The sequence below is a fragment of the Talpa europaea genome, assembly GCF_964194135.1.
Source record: "Talpa europaea genome assembly, chromosome: 9".
NCBI classification, from domain to species: Eukaryota; Metazoa; Chordata; class Mammalia; order Eulipotyphla; family Talpidae; genus Talpa; species Talpa europaea.
In genome coordinates this window covers 72,996,114-73,015,445 of record NC_140076.1, presented here as the reverse complement: position 1 = coordinate 73,015,445, position 19,332 = coordinate 72,996,114, and the positions used below count along the sequence as shown (strand labels likewise).

Below are 19,332 nucleotides of genomic sequence, written 5' to 3'. Positions count from 1 at the left end.
GTTGGAATGAACATGAGGAAACTAGAAACTTGGAGCACTGTTGCGGGGAATGTAGAACGGTGCAGCCACTATGGAAATCTGTACGGTGATTGCTCAAAAATTTAAATACAGAATTATCATATCACCCAACTATCTGACTTCTGGATATTTGTACAAAAGACTTGAAGTCAGGATCTCAAAGAGATAGTTTTACACTCATGTTCATTGCATTATTGGCCATAATCTAAAGGCAAAAGCAGCCGAAGCACACATCAATGAATGGATAAGCAAAATGGGGCCTCTGCAAGCAATGGGATGTAATCCGCCCTTAAAAAGGAAAAAATTCTGACATAAGCTAAAATATGGATGAAACTGGAGGACGTTGTGCTAAATGAAATGTCAATCACAAAAAAAACACACCGCATGATTTCACTCACATGAGGCACCTAGAGTAGTGAAATTCACAGAAACAGAAAATAGTATGGAAATTACCGGGAGAGAGAAGGGGAGGTGCTCTTTAATAGGTACACAGTGTCAGTTTTACAAGGTGAAAAGAAGTCTGGAGATGGTGGTAGTAATGGATATACAACAGTGTGAGTGTACTTGATGCCACTGACCTGTACACTTTAAAATGGTACAGATGGTAAATTTTACATGTGTATTTACAATTTTTAAAAGGCAGTTTTATATCAGAACTATAAAGTTAAAAATCTCGTCCTAAAGGAAAAGTTTCCATAAAATTAAAGACAATTACACTTACACTCCCAAATACAGGGTGGTGTTAACATTGTCCTAGAGCCACTCTTTGAAAGACTTCTGTGAAGGGTAAGGGAGTAGGGACAAGCGTGGCTCAGGCTGGGCCAGGCAGGGAGTGCCAATTGAGAGGAGCAGGGTGAGGAGACCCCCCTCCAACCTGCCTAGGGGTCTCCAGGCCAGGAATTGTAGGTATCAGGATTCTGAATGTCGGGACCTTGGTCCCAGGGACTTCTTGCCCTATGTATGAGGAGGGGTCCAGCTGGTGGAGGGCCACAGCTGACCTCTTTGAGTAGTGGTACAGGAGGGGGTTTTGGTGTAGGGTCTAAACCTCTTGAAGCAAAGTAAATACAGTCCAGGCCCAAAGGGCCAGGATATGGACTAGATAGAAGGCGGTAGTGGGGGTGAAGGGGAGGAATTGGAGGTACAAATTATAAAGGATGTTGCTAAGAAGGCACAGTGGACGTCTGCGGCTTTAGCCTGTACTGCATTCTGATACTTCTCCAGGAAACAACACCTCAATTTTCCTTTGGGAAGCAGCCTCTTTCTGGGACCCTCCGTGCATTTGTTTGCTCAAGGCTGACTCCACCCCCTTCCTAGTACAGAAAGCAGGAGATCCAGCCTGGTCGGTCTGAAGATGCCATCCTTTCTCCTCCCTGCAATGATGAGGGAACTGTCCAAAGGAGCCCACAAGCTCCTTTTTCTCTTTTGTATTCTGGTCCCGGACTTTTCCGTAGGCCCTTGGAAAGCGCCCAGGCTCCGGGCCCTTCGCCCATCAAGCCCGAGGGATGGATACACGTGCAGCGCGTAAGGGAGCAGACCTGCTCCGGCCCTCGTGCAGGCGGGAGAGAGCCGGCGGCGGCTTGCACGCATGCGCGTGGGGGGCGGGGCTACGCCCCAGTCTTGCGCGTCGCCGCTCGGCAGGCGGGGGGCGGGGCGAGAGGAAGCGCGCGCCGGAGGCGACGGCCCGGCGAGCGGTGCTCTGCGCTCCCGAGACCCTCCTTCGGGCGCGTCCTCCGGGAGCCCTCCCCCGCCCCACGTCCTCGCAAGGCGGCCCGGCCCGGCGGAATCGGGCCTGGAGGATGGTAGGGGGCCACCCCCCCCGCCCTGGAGGGGCCCCGCGGAGACCGCCGCGCGCGGCCTGACGCCCCGCCCTCGTCCAGGGGCCCATGGGCGCGTCCCCGCCGGCGGGCCGCGGACGTGAGGGAGGCGAGCGGCCGGCCCACCGCGCTGAGGGCCGCGCTCGTGCCCGGCGCCGCACAGGCCGCGCGCGCGCGCACTCGCCGCAGCGCCGGCCGCGCCCGCCCCGCCTCCCGGCGCCGGCCCGGGAGTCCCGTCCGCTAGCGGCGGCGGCGGTCCGGGGGACGATGAGCGGCGCGGCGCGGGCGGGCCCGGCCCGGCTCGCCGCGCTGGCGCTGCTGACCTGCAGCCTGTGGCCGGCGCGGGCGGACAACGCGAGCCAGGAGTACTACACGGCGCTCATCAACGTGACGGTGCAGGAGCCCGGCCGCGGCGCCCCGCTCACGTTCCGCATAGACCGCGGGCGCTACGGGCTCGACTCGCCCAAGGCCGAGGTGCGCGGCCAGGTGCTGGCGCCGCTGCCCATCCACGGAGGTGAGTGTGCGGCGGGCGGGCGCGGCGGCGGGCGGTGGGCCCCGGCCCCGGCGCCGGAGCGGGGGCGGCGGGCGCGGCGCTCCCACCCCGGCTCGGCCGGCCGCCCCGCGGTCGAGGTCTCCAGGGTGTGCAGCCCGGCCTTCTCGCGGCTCCAGAAGCCTTGGTGGGTTTTCCCCGTCTTTTGAAAACAGACTCAGGATGTGCCTTCTCGTTTAGGCAGCTTGTTTACAAGAGGGCATTGAACTGCGAGTTTGCAGGGACAGCTCAGACAAAGGAGGTGATGGAAGAGCGCAAAATTAATTCATGGTGGATGAGTGCTTAACCTGTATTTCGGAATCAAGGTTTGTTCCAAAATGACCAATAAACCGGTGGATTGGATTTTGAAAGACGAGGCCCTTTTCTAGCGTAAAAACGTGCGGTTTTCCTTAAGTGGCAGGTGGGGAGGGGGAGTGGAAGAGGAAAATGGGCATCTTCCCTGTTGCTTTTGGATCTTGTTCTGCCCAGTAGTTTTAATGTAATTTGACGCCGGGCGATCGCACATGATGAAGAATCTGATACCCGTTGGAACTAGTAGCCAAGTCTTCAGGTCATGGTGCGGACTGAAGAGGAAATAGGTAAATTTTTCAAGAATTGTCTTTCAAGCCATTTCGTTTATCTTCATGCCCGCCTGTAGACAAGGACTGTGTTTAATTATTGGGCATACACCATTTTTTTGGTCGAAATTAATGCTCATGTTTTCAAGGAAACTTTTCCCACTCTGTGGGGTTTGATATTTTTGGTTTTTGACCTGTGAACTTTTTGGAAAATGTCTGCTACCTTCTTCACCCTGAGAATGCTGAGAAGGTTGGTTTTTGTTTTTTTTTTAAAGATGTTATTTATATTAAGGTAACCTAAACTAGACAGCCTAATAAGGGAGTGGCGTTTGCATATATGCTAAAATATTAAAACATCGTGCCCCTTTTGAGTTCTGTATTTTATGGTAAAGTGTTAAGCTGTTTTCTTCTTTCAGTTAGTCTGAGGAAAAAGGAACAGGTAAGACTTTAGCTGTAACCTGTCCCCAAATTAGGCTGCCCATTAAAAACTTCATTTTGACACCGGTAATCAGGTGTTGAAGGTACATTTCCTGACTCCACTTTGTTAGAAATGGCAGTTAGGGTCCCAACTTGCCCAGGGAAATGACTTTGGTCTTTGGTTCATTCAGTAAATATTTGCCGGTCTGTTCTGTGCCAGTCACTGTGTTTGGACACATAATGTTGCCAAACTATGGCACTAACAATGACAGCCTATATTCTGGTGCAGAGAATGATGAAGATCACGTGTAAGGGTAGGAAGAGGAAGAGAGAGGCAAGCTGCAGTGTTTTGAAATCTGTGGTTTGTCTTTACTGCTTGGTTCTCCCAAACACCCCAAATCCATAACTATCACTTAGATTCTTGCTTCTCAAGTGTTCATGTGCTAAAAATACTTATGGCTCTCTTGTTACCCCAAACAAAAGCCCCATCATTGGTAAAGTTGTTTTTAGGTGTTTGCATAGAAGGGTATTTATTGGGTGCTAACATGCACTAATGTTTGCATGAAGATTAGTCCTCCTCACCTCTGATCTGAGTTGTGCTGTACATGTGTTGTGTGACACTAGGAAAATAATTTGTCTCCTTAATCTTTAGTTTCCTCTGTAGCCCCTTAGTTTCATCTGTAAAGTGGAGTGATGAAATATTTATCTACTATGGTTGTTGAGAAGTTTAAGTGTTAAGTTACTGTATTCCTAAAAGAGGAGACAAGGCCTCCCTGGTGGCGCAGCGGTTGAGCACTGGGTTGCAGAGCTGCCTGCGGCCTCTGCAGTGCCTGTTCATTCCCCGGCCGCTGGGTGAGGGTCCCACATGGCGCTTAGACCTCTCCTGCCACCGCTGCTCCCCTCAGCAGTGTACTTCGTCAGTCTGTCTGCTCTGCACCCTGCTCTGGCTCTGGTGAATTCTCTCACCCTCCCATGCTTCTGACTGTACCCAGTGCTTATATAAATAAATAAATAAATAAACAAACAAATAAATAAATAAATAAATAAATAAATCTTTTAAAAAAAAATAGAGGAGACGATCTAAATCAGTCTCCACATTGGTGGGGTTTTAAAGCAGGCATTTTGAAGTGAACACATTGGGTCAGGGTGTGAAGCCTGAACCTGGAGTCAGTCCTGTGACTAGCTGTCTTCTCTTCCACTCCATGATTTCTTAGGGGCTAATCTTGCATATGCACAGAATGAGATTTTTCATGATATGCATGGTGGGATCCTACAGGTGCTTTGGGTCTGGCTTTGTACTAAAGGGTCTGCACATGTAGGTTCTTTCAATTCAGCAAATAAGAATTGATATTCCACCATGTACCAGACACCATGCAAAGCACTGGGGAGGAATGAACAAAACAGATAAAAATTTCCTCATCCCCAACCCCCACTCTGCAGGGAGTCAGTCATTTTAAGTCTGTTTACCTGTAAATTGCTCCTAAGCCTATGGTTTTTCATGAAATCCAAGACATTTTTCTGCTTTTGCAGCTGGGACTTTGCTAGGACTTTTTAGGAATTTTTTTTTTTTTTTAAGACACAAGAATGGTGGTAGAAATATTAAAATTACTCATATTTAAGAAAATGGCTTAAAATTAAAGTAACATTTGAGTATTCACATTATGATAATCTTAATGAACTGAGTTTCAGGATTTTATATTTTTAGAAAAATTACTGCATTCCTTATAACCTTTTGAGTTGAAGAGAATTCTTTTTTTTTTTATAGAGGCATGTTTTATTTGTTTGTTTGTTTGTTTATACATGCACTGGGTACAGTCAGAAGCGGGGGAGGGTGAGAGAATTCACCAGAGTCAGAGCAGCGAGCAGAGCAGGCAGAAGGACCGAAGTACACTGCTGAGGGGAGCAGCGGGCAGCAGGAGAGGTCTGCGCGCCATGTGGGACCCTCCTCCGGTGGCTGGGGAGCCCCCAGCCACCGGGGATGGAACTGGGGATCGAACTGGCGCCGCAGAAGCTGCAGGCAGCTTCACAACCCAGCGCTCAACCGCTGCGCCACCGGGGAGGCCCTGAAGAGAATTCTTAACATGTTTATTGAGGGCTTACTTGTGTGTTCACACTAAACAAAGTAATATTAGTTCACGTGATGAAAAAAAGTTTAGGCAGAATTCCTGGCAAAAAGCAGGTGTGGTCAATGGATGTGAAATTAATGAAAATTCATTTTGCAGATAACTGGTAGAAATGAGCATAAAGACAAAAGAACTTTAGTTTTCCTAGAACTTAATCTGGTGACTCATTTTAAATCTAGGACTTGCTTTGTGATATTAGAAACTTATTTTGCCACTGTAAGTCCTGTATCACTTATTGAGCAAAATTTATTTGTCCTGTCTGTACTGTACCTTTAAAGAGCAAACTGGCAATTTTTTTCCTTGAGGTTTATTTTTGCTTTGTTTTTGTTTTGTATTTTAAAAAGTACACTGGAAAGAGTTTCACTTCATAAAATGTTTCATAAGCAAGGTTTGAACTTCGAAAATACATTCTTTGTCATTAATAGAATGGATTCATGAATGGAAATTCTTTAGTGTGGGGTAACAAATTTCATATTTTAACTAATAGAGAATTCATTTTAAGAAATGGATTTTATAGGCGCATGCCTGCTATCTATGCATAGATCACAGTTACTTTCTTATTATTAACTTAATCAAATGATAAACTTAGAACTAGCTAGCATGTATTGTGGAGCAGTCATTGTCAGTGTGCTTTATGCTTGTGCACACTGTTTGAGCCTAGTGTAGGGTTTGGGAGGAAGGCCCTGTGTTGATGAAGTCATTATGTATGCAGGTATGCTGGTGGGAAGAATCTGGTATCAACCACTTTCTGCTTTGCATAGTAATTTTCAGAATTGAATGTTACAGCCTTAGAGAACAATTGTTAGAGAACAGTTTTAACCAAATGATAGACTATTTTTCCCATCATAATGACTGGGGATGCAGCAACATTAAAAAGAAATCTTTTTTATGTATTAAAATAGTGATTCTGTTTGAATGAATTCATTAAACTTGAACTTGCTTTTAAAATTCTGATAAAGAATGAAGAAGATTGATGTGAAAACAAGGCCATGACTGAAGGGATCATGTAACGTTAGAATTTATAATGACAGGGTCAGGGACTACTAGATACAGTTAGAGGGCCTCCCCGGTGGCGCAGCGGTTGAACGCTGGGTTGCGAAGCTGCCGGCGGCCTCTGCAGCGCCAGTTCGATCCCCGGCTGCTCCCCGGCCACCGAAGGAGGGTCCCACATGGCGCGCAGACCTCTCCTGCTGCCTGCTGCTCCCCTCAGCAGTGTACTTCGGTCCTTCTGCCTGCTCTGCTCCTCGCTCTGGCTCTGGTGAATTCTCTTCCCCTCCCGCGCTTCTGACTGTACCCAGTGCATGTATAAACAAAAACAAACAAATAAATAAAACATGCCTCTATTAAAATAAATAAAAATAATAAAAAAATAAAATAAAAATAAAAAATAGATACAGTTAGAGATTTCAGATAACTCAGAGAAAATAGTAGGTATATTGCTGGGACCAGAGGTTCTGAAAGGAAACGAATACAAAAGGAGCTGGAGATTCTAAAAACCAAATTTTGACATATATTAAATAAGCAAGCAGAAGATAAAGAAGGTACACACAATATACTTATATTAAACTTCAAAGTTTATTATTTTTTAAAGATTATGTATAAAGAACTGGGGTACAGGCCAGAGGTGCCGGGGAGGTGGGGTGTGTGTGAGAGGATTCACTTGGGAGAGTGGGGAGCAGAATAGACAGAACCACTGAAATACACTGCTGAGGGGAGCAGTGGGCGAGGCAGGAGAGGTCTGCTCACCAAGTGGGAAGCTCCCTGGCTGGCCGGGATTGAACTAGAACTTCTGCTACAGTGACTGGTGATGGCTTGATAGCACTATCTTTAACCCCTGCGCCACCAGGGAGGCCCTAAACTTGAAAGTTTATAGCATGTTTTTATGTACTGTATTTTTTTCTTCACCTTTGATGATCCCATCAGCATGTAAATATTAGAATTTTTTTTAAGTGTTTCTCCTCCTCACCAAATTCCTATCTTGCTATTATCCTCTGTCTTTCTTTTTATGGCAGTGTCCCATAAGAGCTTTCTGTACTTGCTGCCTCCAGCTTTCCCTCTGCTGTTCTTCACAATTTGCAGATCTTTGGCTCCTGTGCCAGTGATTTGGATAAAGACATGGCATATTTAGCTGATATCTTGGACAACAGGATCACTGGGATCTCAGTGGTAGAATGGTGGCCTGAAATGAAGAAAAAAGTTAATAAGAATGAATATGTAGTGCTGAAGTGAGGTTAAAAAAACATCATCTCATTGAAGGGACTTGATGGCAGAGCTGCATATTACAGGACAGCACCTGTGCGCTTTTAGTGTCTTTAGGTATCTTCATCCTGGGCAGCGCTGGTCCCACGTTACAGAGGCCAAGTACACTAATTGGTTTATGTGTAGAGTTCTGAATACAAGTTTTAACAGATAAACTACAGTGCATCATAGGGAAATCCTTCAGTTGAAGTAAGATGACTTATGAGATCCCACCTTGAATGAGGTATGACTGTAAAGTAGTAAAATAAATCTTTTTCACAAACCTGCCAGAGTACACCCATTAAGGAGAGTGTTATTTTCAACCTAGTGACATTGGGGGGATGGACAGAAGTTATATACACACATAACATGCAACAGTGAAAACAAATTTAAACATTTATAGAATTTGACAATGTCTTTTTGATTGAATAATTTAAAAAATATCTGCGATTGAGGCAGCTATGAACAAAGAGATTGCCTAAGAAAGGTAATGAGAGTTTTGCTTTAAAAGAGAGAGGGAAAACTGTAAATGGAGGAAGTGTACATACTTGTGAATGCTTTCTTTAGATAAGAATATCTAAATTTTGGGCCATGTTTGAATCATGGGGTGGGCTGACTGGGTGTTCTTCAAAGCTGGTTCATTCAGCTATATCAAGTTGACTTATTCACAGAATGAAGTAGATTTTTCAGAACCATCAATATTTATTTGTTTTTATCATACTTAACAGTATTTTGTGTACTAAACATTATTCTCCACCAATTATAAGTATAGTTCTTTTTACTTTTGGAGGCGATTTTGAAGAAAATTTTGAAAAATAAACATTAAAGGGAAATAAACTCCCTAAATGAATACCTACTCTGTGCTTGTGTTATGTGCATCCTATGGTGTGTGTAAAAGACATGGGATATAGTTCTTAGCCTAAGAGGACTGAGTTGTCTTGAGCAGGTCAGCTCTGTGTGGATGGCACACATAGGACATGCCATTGTAGAAGTCGGTGCAGGTTAGCTTCACTTTACAGGTGCGTTTTGTTGTAAATAAGGGGCCTGCTAAGTACATCCAAAAAGCCAGCATCCTGTTGTAAACAGGTCATTGGACTCTCTGTGACTGCTTTTGTCTGCATTGACAGAGTGGAGTGGTTGTAATAGGAGCCTCTGTTAGTTATAAGACCAAACTCTTTTCTCTCTGGCTCTTTAAGAAAAAAAAAAAAGTTGACAATATCTGTTCTAAAGGTTCATTTATACCTTAGTTTTTCAAATTAAAAACTATGTTATGAATGAGAATTTGATTCCTAAGTTGTTCCCAACTAGAAGTTAAGGGTATTGTTTTCTTTGTTTCAGCCAAGTACCTAGGGCTGTGATTGGCACCAGCAGTCACTGGAATAGATACCTACATTAATCCTATGGTGCTTGATCTGGTAGTGAAACTGATGGTGGGGTGTGTGTGAAGGTGTTTGGAGTAGTGTGGGAAGAAGTGAAGGAATATAATCTAAGCCTTTGATATTGCCCTGAATTGTAAATGATGCAAAGACCTAAGAAATACAAAATTATTTGGACTTGCAGTCTTGGAAAACGTTTTATTAAAAAATGTGAAATTTGAAGTCAGACTTGATAGTTATGCTTCCAGCTGGAATAATAGGCACAGGTTTACCCTCCCACCTAAGTAACTGGAAAACCTGAGTTATGAACCAAGAGTTTTAGAAATAGGCCAACAAACGGCATAGGAAGGTGATTCCTGAGAGAAAGGAAGTAGGCAAAGGAATGCTTACCACCTGGAGAGAGTTTACAAGCCTCAGTGCCAGGAGGGGGACTCCAAAAAGAGTCCATGGTCTCCCTGAGCTAATAATGAGCAGAGTTTAGAGGAGGAGGCCAAACCAGTGTGAGTGTGAGGCTTGCAGGTTTATAGTACTGTAGAGGAGAGAGCTGCAAGGGATCCCCCTCAAGCCTTTGGTTGGTACTGATCTGCACATTTCATGAAGAACTGCCTGAGATTAGCAGGCGAAAGAATTCTTGGGATTCACAGGAATCTGGGAATAGCTCATGTTCTCATTAATAAGAATAGAAAGACCTTCTATTCCTTAGGATCAGATAAACCACAGAGAAAAACCTATTCTGGACCCACGTAACAAAACTTAGAAGCAAACCATAAAGGGATCAGGCTGATTTCAGGTAACTTACCTGGTCCCACTACAAAGCCCATCAGTAGAACTTAAAAGAACACAGTGAAATTGTGCCTCCCTCGTGGCACAAGGGGTTAAGATGCAACCTATGATGCTATCTGCATTTCTGTTCCCCACTCTGTCCCTGGTGAATCCTCTCACGCCCCGCCCCACACCTCTGGACTGTACCCCAGTTCTTGTATGCATAAATAAATCTAAAAAAAAAAAAGAAAAGAACAGGGCCTCCCTGGTGGCGCATGCGGTTGAGTGCCACACTGTAAAGCTCTCCTCAGCCTCTGCAGTGCTGGTTCGAGGCTGGCCGGCCGGCGAGAATCCCACATGGCAAAGCAGACCTCTCCCGTCTCTCCTGCTGCTCCCCTCAGCAGTGTATTTCGTCAGTCTGCCTGTTCTGTTCTCCACTCTGTCTCTTGTGAATCCTCTCACCTCCCGCGCATCTGGCCTGTATCCTGGTTCTTGCATAAAAATAAATAAAATCTTAAAAAAAAAACAAAACTGAAATTTGGCTTCCCAAGCATAAAATCCAAGCCCAACAGTCAATCAAAAATTATCAGGCATGTGAAGAAACAGGAATAAATCATCCATAACCAGACAAAAACCAATCAATAGTAAAAGGCCCAGAAGTAGAAAAAATGATGGAATTGCAGGTAAGGTGATGAAAACAGCTATTATAAATATACTCAGCTTGTTCAAGGAGATGAAAGGAAAAAACGAATGTGATGAGACAATTAGATGTAGGAAAAAAACCTTGTCATACTTCCAACAGTGAATTCATTTGAGAAAGTACAGGATTTGTGTGGACAGTGGAAAGAAGAGGAAAGAGCAACCAAACGCATGCCGTTCCTTGCCCTGCTGCCCTGTTTGTTCCCACTGTAACACAGTTAACCCTATTGGGTTCTCTTGTGTGTACTGAGAATGGTGCCAAGTTCTGTACGTGGATTGTCATTTAATCCTCATAACAGCCCTGGGCAGTACTATTATCTTCATGCTGTGGATGAGGATTCAAGGCACTCCAGTACCTGTTTCCTTTATAGCACTTAATGTGATTAGAAAATAATACATCTCTTTTTCTGAGGGCAGGAACCCTGTCTCTCCTGTGTCTACTCTTAAACACTTGGTGCTTAGTTCAGTGCTTAGGACATAAGAGTGTGCACTCCTTCACTCAGTGTTGGAGGAATTAGAGTGACTTACCCACCAGCTGCGTGGCCTTGGGGATTCAGTAGCGCTGGGACTTGATGTAGGACTGTCTGACCGCAGTGCCCATATTTTAACCACTTCTTCGTACTGCTTCCCAAGTGGGTTTAATAAATTATGATATATCCACTCAGTGGAATGTTACACAGCCATTAAGGGATCATTGTGAAAGCATTGTATATGTTACAAAAGTAAATATGAAATAATTGAACTGTTGACTATGTTAAATTTGTTTACAGTAGACAAGGACTTAAAGTAGTACTCTGTTGGATTAATTGGATCATAGGTGACATTTCTCATTTTCTTATTGCTCATTTTTGAAATTGTTGTTTTTCATTAAAAGGGGGAAAACCTTCGTAAGGGGGAAAGTCAAACTCTGAAGGAACAAATGCCTGCAAGTTGTTTTTTTTTTTTTTTTTAATTCCTTAGCCTCAAGAATAATGGAATGAATTCCACACAGTGCTTAGAATAAATAGGAAACTGTTAGATAATAGGCATATATTAGAAAAGACAAGCTAAGAAGTAAGAAAGAAAAGAAAGAAAAGTAAGAAAAGAGGAACCCCAAGTAAGAAAAGAAGAACCCCAAGACCAAGAATACTTGGTCCAAATGTGAAGCAAACCAAAATGTGGCATGATTTTAAACAGTTAGTGGATCCTAGAGAGGGAAATAGAAGCACAGGACTCTGCTTTTCTGAGTAATATTTTGATGATGATGATGATGATGATGATATTAATGCTCTTATTGATTTTCACCATGTAAAATCAATCTGAAGTTAAAATATAGACGACTTAGTTATAATTACAGAACAAAATGTAAATGTTAATCATAAGACTATACAATTATGAAGAGGTGACAAAGATAGAGAAATGATATATAGAGAAAAGGGATATTAGGGACAGGGGAGGGACCCCGTTGTCTTCATTGTATCTCATAGGATAAGAATTCAAGAGAGAATATGTAGTTGCAGAAGCCAGAAAGGCTTAAATATAGAGGAAAATGCTGAAATAATTAAAATCGGGAGACAGGAGAGATGGAAAAGCACAAATGAGCAGAATCCTAATTTGTGACATCATAGATTCATAGATACTGTCTAAAGTTGACAAACAGGAAATAAGTCCTTTTAGAACTATGGAGGGTCACCTCCAGAAGAATTACCTACAGTTAAAAATAGTTGCTTAGTGGGATGGGTTGCGGGTCGGGAGTTGAATTCAGCAGCTGCCCTTCATTGTAAATCATTGGCTAGATTTGTCTTTTTTAATCCGTGTTCACAGATTACTACTTTTCCTTTGTGCACTGTAAACGACTTTTGTTTTTCTTTTTCCTTTGAAGAAGCTCCCTATTTTCCCAACATTTGGGTTCTCTAACTCTAGTGTCCTGCTCTAGAATGTATGACTCTGTAGAAACTATGTCTCAGGAGATCTACTTAGTAAAGACAGATAGAGACTATAGAATCAGGAAATGTTACCACTGAATTAACAGATTATATTTTACAAATATCTAAGTCCATAGGTCCTAAAATAATAGTAGTTACTATATTGCCAGACTTATCATGTTTGCTGTTTCTCTGGCAATGCTCTTCTTCCCCATCCATTGTAGTGAGTTATCCATCAGCATGAATTAAAATAACCAAGTGTGATCCTTTGGTCCCTTGGTCCCATTGGATAGAGTGGGCTCTTTCAGCCTCCTCATTTGATGTTGATTTCGTGGTTCTTTAATCATCCCATTTTTCTTCTGTCCTATTTTACACTCACTTGGCAAAATCTCAATCCTGAATGAGCCACTTACTACTCATCTTCTCCATGTTTCCTATTGCTATGTTACTGAATGTGACTGGCAAAAATCTTTGAACCCAGATGACTGACATTTGAGATCATGAAATTTAAGCAAAAACAAAGGGGCGCTTAACAATGCCCAATGATCCAAAAATATCTTGTAAGGAAATAAGACACTTCTCTGAGACAACAGTTTTTTTCTCTCTTTCCATCCCTCCTACCACCTCATTTCCCTATCTTTACTTTTAGCCTGGTTCTCTCCTCTGTGCTCTAGATTCATCCATTTGACTTGGTATCTTTATATATTTCAAAGGCATCTTCAAACTGAAACTTAAAATAGAGCTTTTTGGGGTGGTGGTGGTGTGTGTGTGTGTGTGTGTGTGTGTGTGTGTGTGTGTGTGTTGTGTGTGTGTAACAAAATATAGGATATATTTCCTTCCAGTTTGCTACTGTTGCCCCCCAGTCTTCTCCATCACAGTGAATGACATTGCTGTCCACTCATTTCAACAAGTTTAGGAGTCACCCTTGCTTCTTTCCCTTCCTTTCCACATCTACACTGTCCTTCAGAATTTACCTTCAGAATGTGTCTCTATCTGTTGCTTGCCATTTTCACTGCTTCTGTCTTATTCCAGGCAACTGTCACCTCTGACCCTTCCTTGGTCTCCTCTTTGGAATAATCTTGAAACTTCACCCAGTTATGTCACTCCTTTCTTAAAACCCTCCAGTGTCTTCTCGGTTTCCTTAGGCTGGAAATCAGAATTCTTCTGTGGTATAGAAAGGACTTGCTGCTTGATCTGGCTCCAGCCCAGCCTACCTTACCCCACCTAGGCCCTTGCTCACAAGCTGAAACTGTTACTCTATTTCTTTGTTCCTAGGCTTCTAAGTTTCTTTGCAGTGTGTACCTTCTAACTGGCCTCCCAACTGCCACCACTCTCTACTGTTCCACACAGTGTTGTAGTATTAATGGAGCTGTATAGTTTTTTGGTTCTGTAAAATGGCCAGTTAAAGGAGCAGACAGAGGCATGGGAGAAGAGTGATAAACTCTTAAAATATAATGGTTATCAGTGATCAAGTTTAGCCACCCATCTGAGGCTTCAGCATTCCTGTCCAATGTTTGTTATAGCTTAAGCTTGAACAAATGCAGTGACAGAAATCTCCCACCTTTATTTCTGAAAAATAGTGTTAGAAAGTTTTATTTCATGTTGGAGAAAAATTGCCTGAACTATGTGTAGCTAGTAAATTTTCTTGTTTGACTCAAATCCTCTAACCTTTAGGCTTCCTGTCCCTATTCCTTTGACCATTCTTAAGATTATGATATCATACACCTCAATGCATTTGTTTATCAATATTCTACTTACAGGATGCAGCGGATTGAATACTGTCCTACAGAAATTCATGTCTACCTGGAACCTCTGAATGTTACCTCATTTGGAAATGCAATCTTTGTGATTTAAGTGGTTACGGATCAAGATGAGATCATGCTACTTTAGGGTGGGTCCTATAAGAAGAGAAGAAGATACAGAGTGACACACAGAGAAAAAGGCCATGGTGAAATAGAGGTAGACAGAGATTAGAGTTATGCTGCCAGAGGCCAGGGAGCACCAAGGGTTGCAGGCAACCTCTAGAAATTAGGAAAAGGGCATGGGATGGTTTTGTCCTTGAGCCTTTAGAGGGAGCCTGACCATCTCCCACCAACACCTTGATTTCAACTTTGCTATGGCAACCCAAGTAAACAAAAAGAGAAATCCAAAATTGAAAAGAATAGTACAATTCTGTTTCACAAATACAGAAGACAGTGGAAGTGCTTTTTTCCATCATTCTGGACACCTTCCCAGAGTATATCTTTTTTAGTTGCCCTAATCTCTAGTTCATACTGTTTACTGATGATTAAACCTTCTAAATCCAGCCTCTCTGGTGGAGCAGAGGTTAAAGTCTCAGCGCTATCAAGCTATTGCCAGCCACTGTGGCATGAGTTTGATCCCCGGCCAGGGAGCTGACCCACATGGTGCAGCAGACCTCTCCTGTCTCACTCACTGCTGCCCTCAGTGTATTTCAGTAGATCTGCCTGTTCTGCTCCCCACTGTCTCTGGTAAATCCTCTCACCTCTTGTACCTCTGGCCTAGACCCCAGTTCTTGTATGCATAAATAAATAAAAAATAAATATTAAAAAAAAATAAACCTTCTAAATCTTTTTCATAGAGGCTGTATGATTTTATCTTTACTAGATTCCTCCTGTTCCTTCACCCCTTCAGCATTTGTTGAATTCTAATTTGTCATCTACAGTGTTTTTCTAGCAGCCTTGTGTCACCAGTGAATGTGATAAGCACACTTTTATATCTTTTTCATCTTAGTCAGTGGTTCTTTACCTTCTGGGGTTATAGAGCTCCTTTAAGACTTTGATGAAAATTGTGGAACTTTCTGCTGAAAAATACATTATTTGATAGATATAAACAAAGTTTTCAATAAGGTTTATGTGATTCATATACCTCTTGAAATCCCAAATGGTCCACAGACCCAAAGTTAAGAATCACTTGATTGTTCTGTTATTCGTATCAGTGCTGAAGAATGTAAATGAACAGGCCCTTGTAGTATATTGCTAAAAACCTAAGAAGGTTGATGATATTCTGTTGACACTTTTTGGATATGGACATTTCATGGAGTTTTCTAATTCACTTTATTGGCTTTGCATTTAGTGTCTATTTCTTTGTTTTATGATATTATAACAGACACAATCAAGTGATTTGATGAAAAAGCATTAAGATACTTTATTTACTCTGTTCCCAATTTGGTAGGTCAGAAACTTTGGTAAGGAAAAGTATCATCCATGGCTTATCCATGGTGTGTTAGTTTCCTGTTGTTATTGTAACAAATTATTACAAGCTGGGTGGCTGAAAACAGCACAGATGTGTTATCCAACAATCTGGAAATCAGAACTCTCAAATGGGTCTTGCTGGGCTAGAATCAAGGCATTGGCAGAACTGTATTCCTCTGGAGGCTCCCGGGAGAATCCATTTCTTTGACTAGCTCAGCTTCTGGAGACTGCCTGCATTCCTTGACTTGTTATCCCTTCCTCTATCTTCAGAACCAGCACTAAGGCATCAGCAGAACTCTCTGACTTTGACCTTCAGTCTCTTCGCTTCCATATTTACGAATCTGTGATTAGATTACATACATTGGGCCTACCCATATAATCCTGGGTGATTGCTTTTTTTTTTTTAATTGAGATAGCTTTTTTTTTTTAAATTGGTTTATAACATTGTTTCATTCAGAGACATAGAATCACACTTCCTCACACGTATGTCCTCACACAAGACCCACCACCAAGGACACTTAATCTTCCACCATAGTCAATGCATTATACCCTCTCCCAGTTAGTTGGGTTGAATGTGTCCCCCCCACCCCCCCATTCCCTCTCTTGTAGCCTCAGTTCCAATCTTCTAGGGTTTGTTATTGGATTGGTTTTATCTGACCTTTTGTTGTGTTCCTCTGTATCTCACATGTGATTGAAACCATCAGGTTTCTCCTTCTGACTTATTTTGCTTGGTATAATCACCCTCCCAGCAACCCCCCCATGCCCCCCGCAACCCCCCCCATCTCATTCATGTTGTTGCAAATTGCAAGAGTTCATCTTTATTTATCATATAGTTGAGTAATATTCCATTTTTGTATATGTACCACATTTTCCTAATCTACTCTTCTGTCCTTAGGTACATAGGTTGTTTCCATAACATGGCTTTGGTACATAGTGCTGTGATGAACGGGAATGCATATATGCCTTTGAATTGGTGTTTTTGCATTCTTCCGGTAGCTACCTAGGAATGGAATGGCTGGGTCATATGGTAGATCCATGTTTAATATTTTGAGAAACCATCATACTTTTTTCTGTAGGAACTAGACCAGTGAACGTTCCCACCACCCATATATAAGGGTTCCTTTTTCTCCACATTCTTGCCAACATTTGTTGTTTCTGACCTTTTTGATGTGGGCCATGGTCACAAGTGTGAGGTGCTATCTCATTGTGGTTTGATTTGCATTTCCCTGATAAGTGATGGTGAAGTGGGGAGGGGGTGTGTGTGTGTGTTCCCGTTTACCTGTTTTCCATGTTTGTCTTCTTTGATGAAGTCCTGTTTAGCTTTTATGCCCATTTTTTAAAAAATTTATTTGTATTTTATTGTTTAGTTGTATAAGTTCTTTGTAGATCTTGTATATCAACAAGATATATGATGTGCAAATGATTTTCTCCCATTCAGTTGGGTGTCATTTTGTTTTACTGACAAATAGACATTACTAATAGTTTTATTTCATTGTGCAGAAGCACTGCAGTTTGATGTAGTCCCATTTATTTATATTTATTTTTGTTTCTCTTGCTGTTGGAGAGGAGTCCACAAAGAAATCATTGAAACCAATTTTGTGGATTGTTTTGCCTATTTTCTTCAATGTATTTTGTTTCAGGTGTTATATCCACATCTTTGATCAATTTTGAGTTAATATGTGTGTAAGGTATGAGAGATGGTGATATATTCTTTTGCATGCAGCTGCCTAATTTTTGCAACACCATTTGTTGAAGAGACTTTCCTTTCTCCAGGGTATACTCTTGGCTCCTTTGTCCTAGATTAACTATCTATAGACATGAGGGTTTATTTCTGATCTCTCATTTATATTCCATTGTTCTCTGTGTCTATTTTTATTCCAGTGTCACACTGTTTTGATTACTATCTCTGTAGTGTTTTGGAGCCTGAAGTTTTGGCTGTTTGGGGTATTTTGTGATTCTATATGAATTTCACTTATGTTTGTTCTGTTTCTTTGAAGAATACCATTAGAAACTTGATAGGGATTATATTGAATCTGTATATTGCTTTGGGTAAAATGGCCATTTCAACAATGTTAATTCTTCCAGTCCATGAGCAGGGAATGTCTTTCCTTTTCTATGTGTCTTCTATTTTTTTTTAATAATATCTTTTCAGTTTGTAAGTACTTACCTAACTCCTTTGTTAAGTTTTCTCCTAGGTATTTAATTCTTTTTGTTGCAATTGTGTATGGAATTGTTTTCTTGATTTCTTTCTGTTCTAGATTGTTTTCATTTAGAAATGCTGCTGATTTCTATAAGTTGATTTTGCACCCTGCCACTTTCTTCAATTTATTATTTCCTTGGGGGGGCGGGGTATGTAGGTGTAGGCTTTAGGGTTCTCTGTGTATGTTATGTCCTTTTGCAAATGGTGATAATTTTACTTTCCCAATTTGTGTTCCTTTTATATATTTCTCTTGCTAATTGCTCTCATTAGGACTTTCAATACTATGTGTAATAGTAGTGGTGAAAGTGGATGTTTTTGTCTTATACCATCTGTTAGTGGAAAATTGTTAAGTCTTTCACCTTTAAGTATGATGTAAGCTGTAGGATTGTCATAAATGTCCATTATTATGTTGAGGTGTTTTCTGTCCCCAGTTTTTTGAACATTTTTATCATAAATGGATGCTGGATCTTATGAAATGCTTTTTCTACATGTATTGATGTGATTGTACGGTTTTTGTCTTTCTTTTGTTAATGTGTTGAATAATATTGAACCATCCTTGTATTCCTGGAATCCCACTTGGTCATGATATATGATCATTTCAATGTGTTGTTGAATTCAGTTTGCTAAGAGGATTTTTGCATCTATGATCGTCAAGGATATTGGTCTAAAATTTTTTCTTTTTGTGATTACTTTGTCTGATTTTCCTATCAGAGTGTGTTGAGAAGCATTCCCTCTTAATTTTTTTGGAAGAGTTTGTGAAGGGTAGCTAGTCTTTGACAGTTTAATAGACAGTTTAGTAGAAGTCACTAGTGAAGCTATCTGGGCCTGGGCTTTTTTTTATTAGGGGACCTGACTTTTGATTACTGTTTCAATTTCCTTGCTCATAATAGGTTTGTCAAGTTTTCTATGTCTTCCTGATTCAGTTTCAGTGTTATGTGTTTCTAAAACTCTGCCCATTTCATCTATGTTTTTGAACTTGCTGGTATTTAGATGTTTGTAGTAAAATCATATCCTCTATTTCTGAAATGTTTGTTATGGCTGCTTTGTTTCTGATTCTATTTACTAGATTTTTCTCCCTTTTCTTACCTAGCTTAAGATTTGTGTATTTTATTGATTTCCCCCCCACCAAGGAACCAGCTTTTGCTTTCATTGATCCTTTAAACTGTCCTTTGAATTGTTGGTTTATTTTTAATTTCTATTTTATTTCAGCTCTGATTTTTATTATTTCCTTTTGACTTTTGTTTTGTTGTTCTTTTTCTAGTACCTTACAATGAGAGGTAAGCATTTTTATTAGAGTTTTCTTGTTTCTTAATGTGGGCCTGTAGTGCTATATAATTCCTTTAGTACTGAGTTTGCTGTGTCCAATAGCTTCTGGTCAGTTTTGTCTTCATTTTCACTTGTCTTCAGGTATTTTTTATTTTTTAATTAATTAACCTTTTTTTGATTGAGGCTTTTTTCTTAT

At 41.6% G+C, this 19,332-nt stretch overlaps 1 protein-coding gene across 2 annotated transcripts in view; it reads left to right on the top strand.

Annotated features, from left to right (window-relative positions):
- Window positions 1-1,993: 1,993 nt before the first annotated feature.
- RNF130 (ring finger protein 130) overlaps window positions 1,994-19,332 on the top strand; it is a gene marked incomplete at its 3' end in the record, with an annotated part of 126,397 nt that continues 109,058 nt past the window's right edge. For both annotated transcript variants that reach the window (XM_084243195.1, XM_084243196.1), the window contains exon 1: window positions 1,994-2,346. In XM_084243195.1, the coding sequence (XP_084099321.1) occupies window positions 2,100-2,346 (247 nt within the window). In that variant the 5' untranslated portion in view covers window positions 1,994-2,099. The remainder of the gene's footprint in view (window positions 2,347-19,332) is intronic.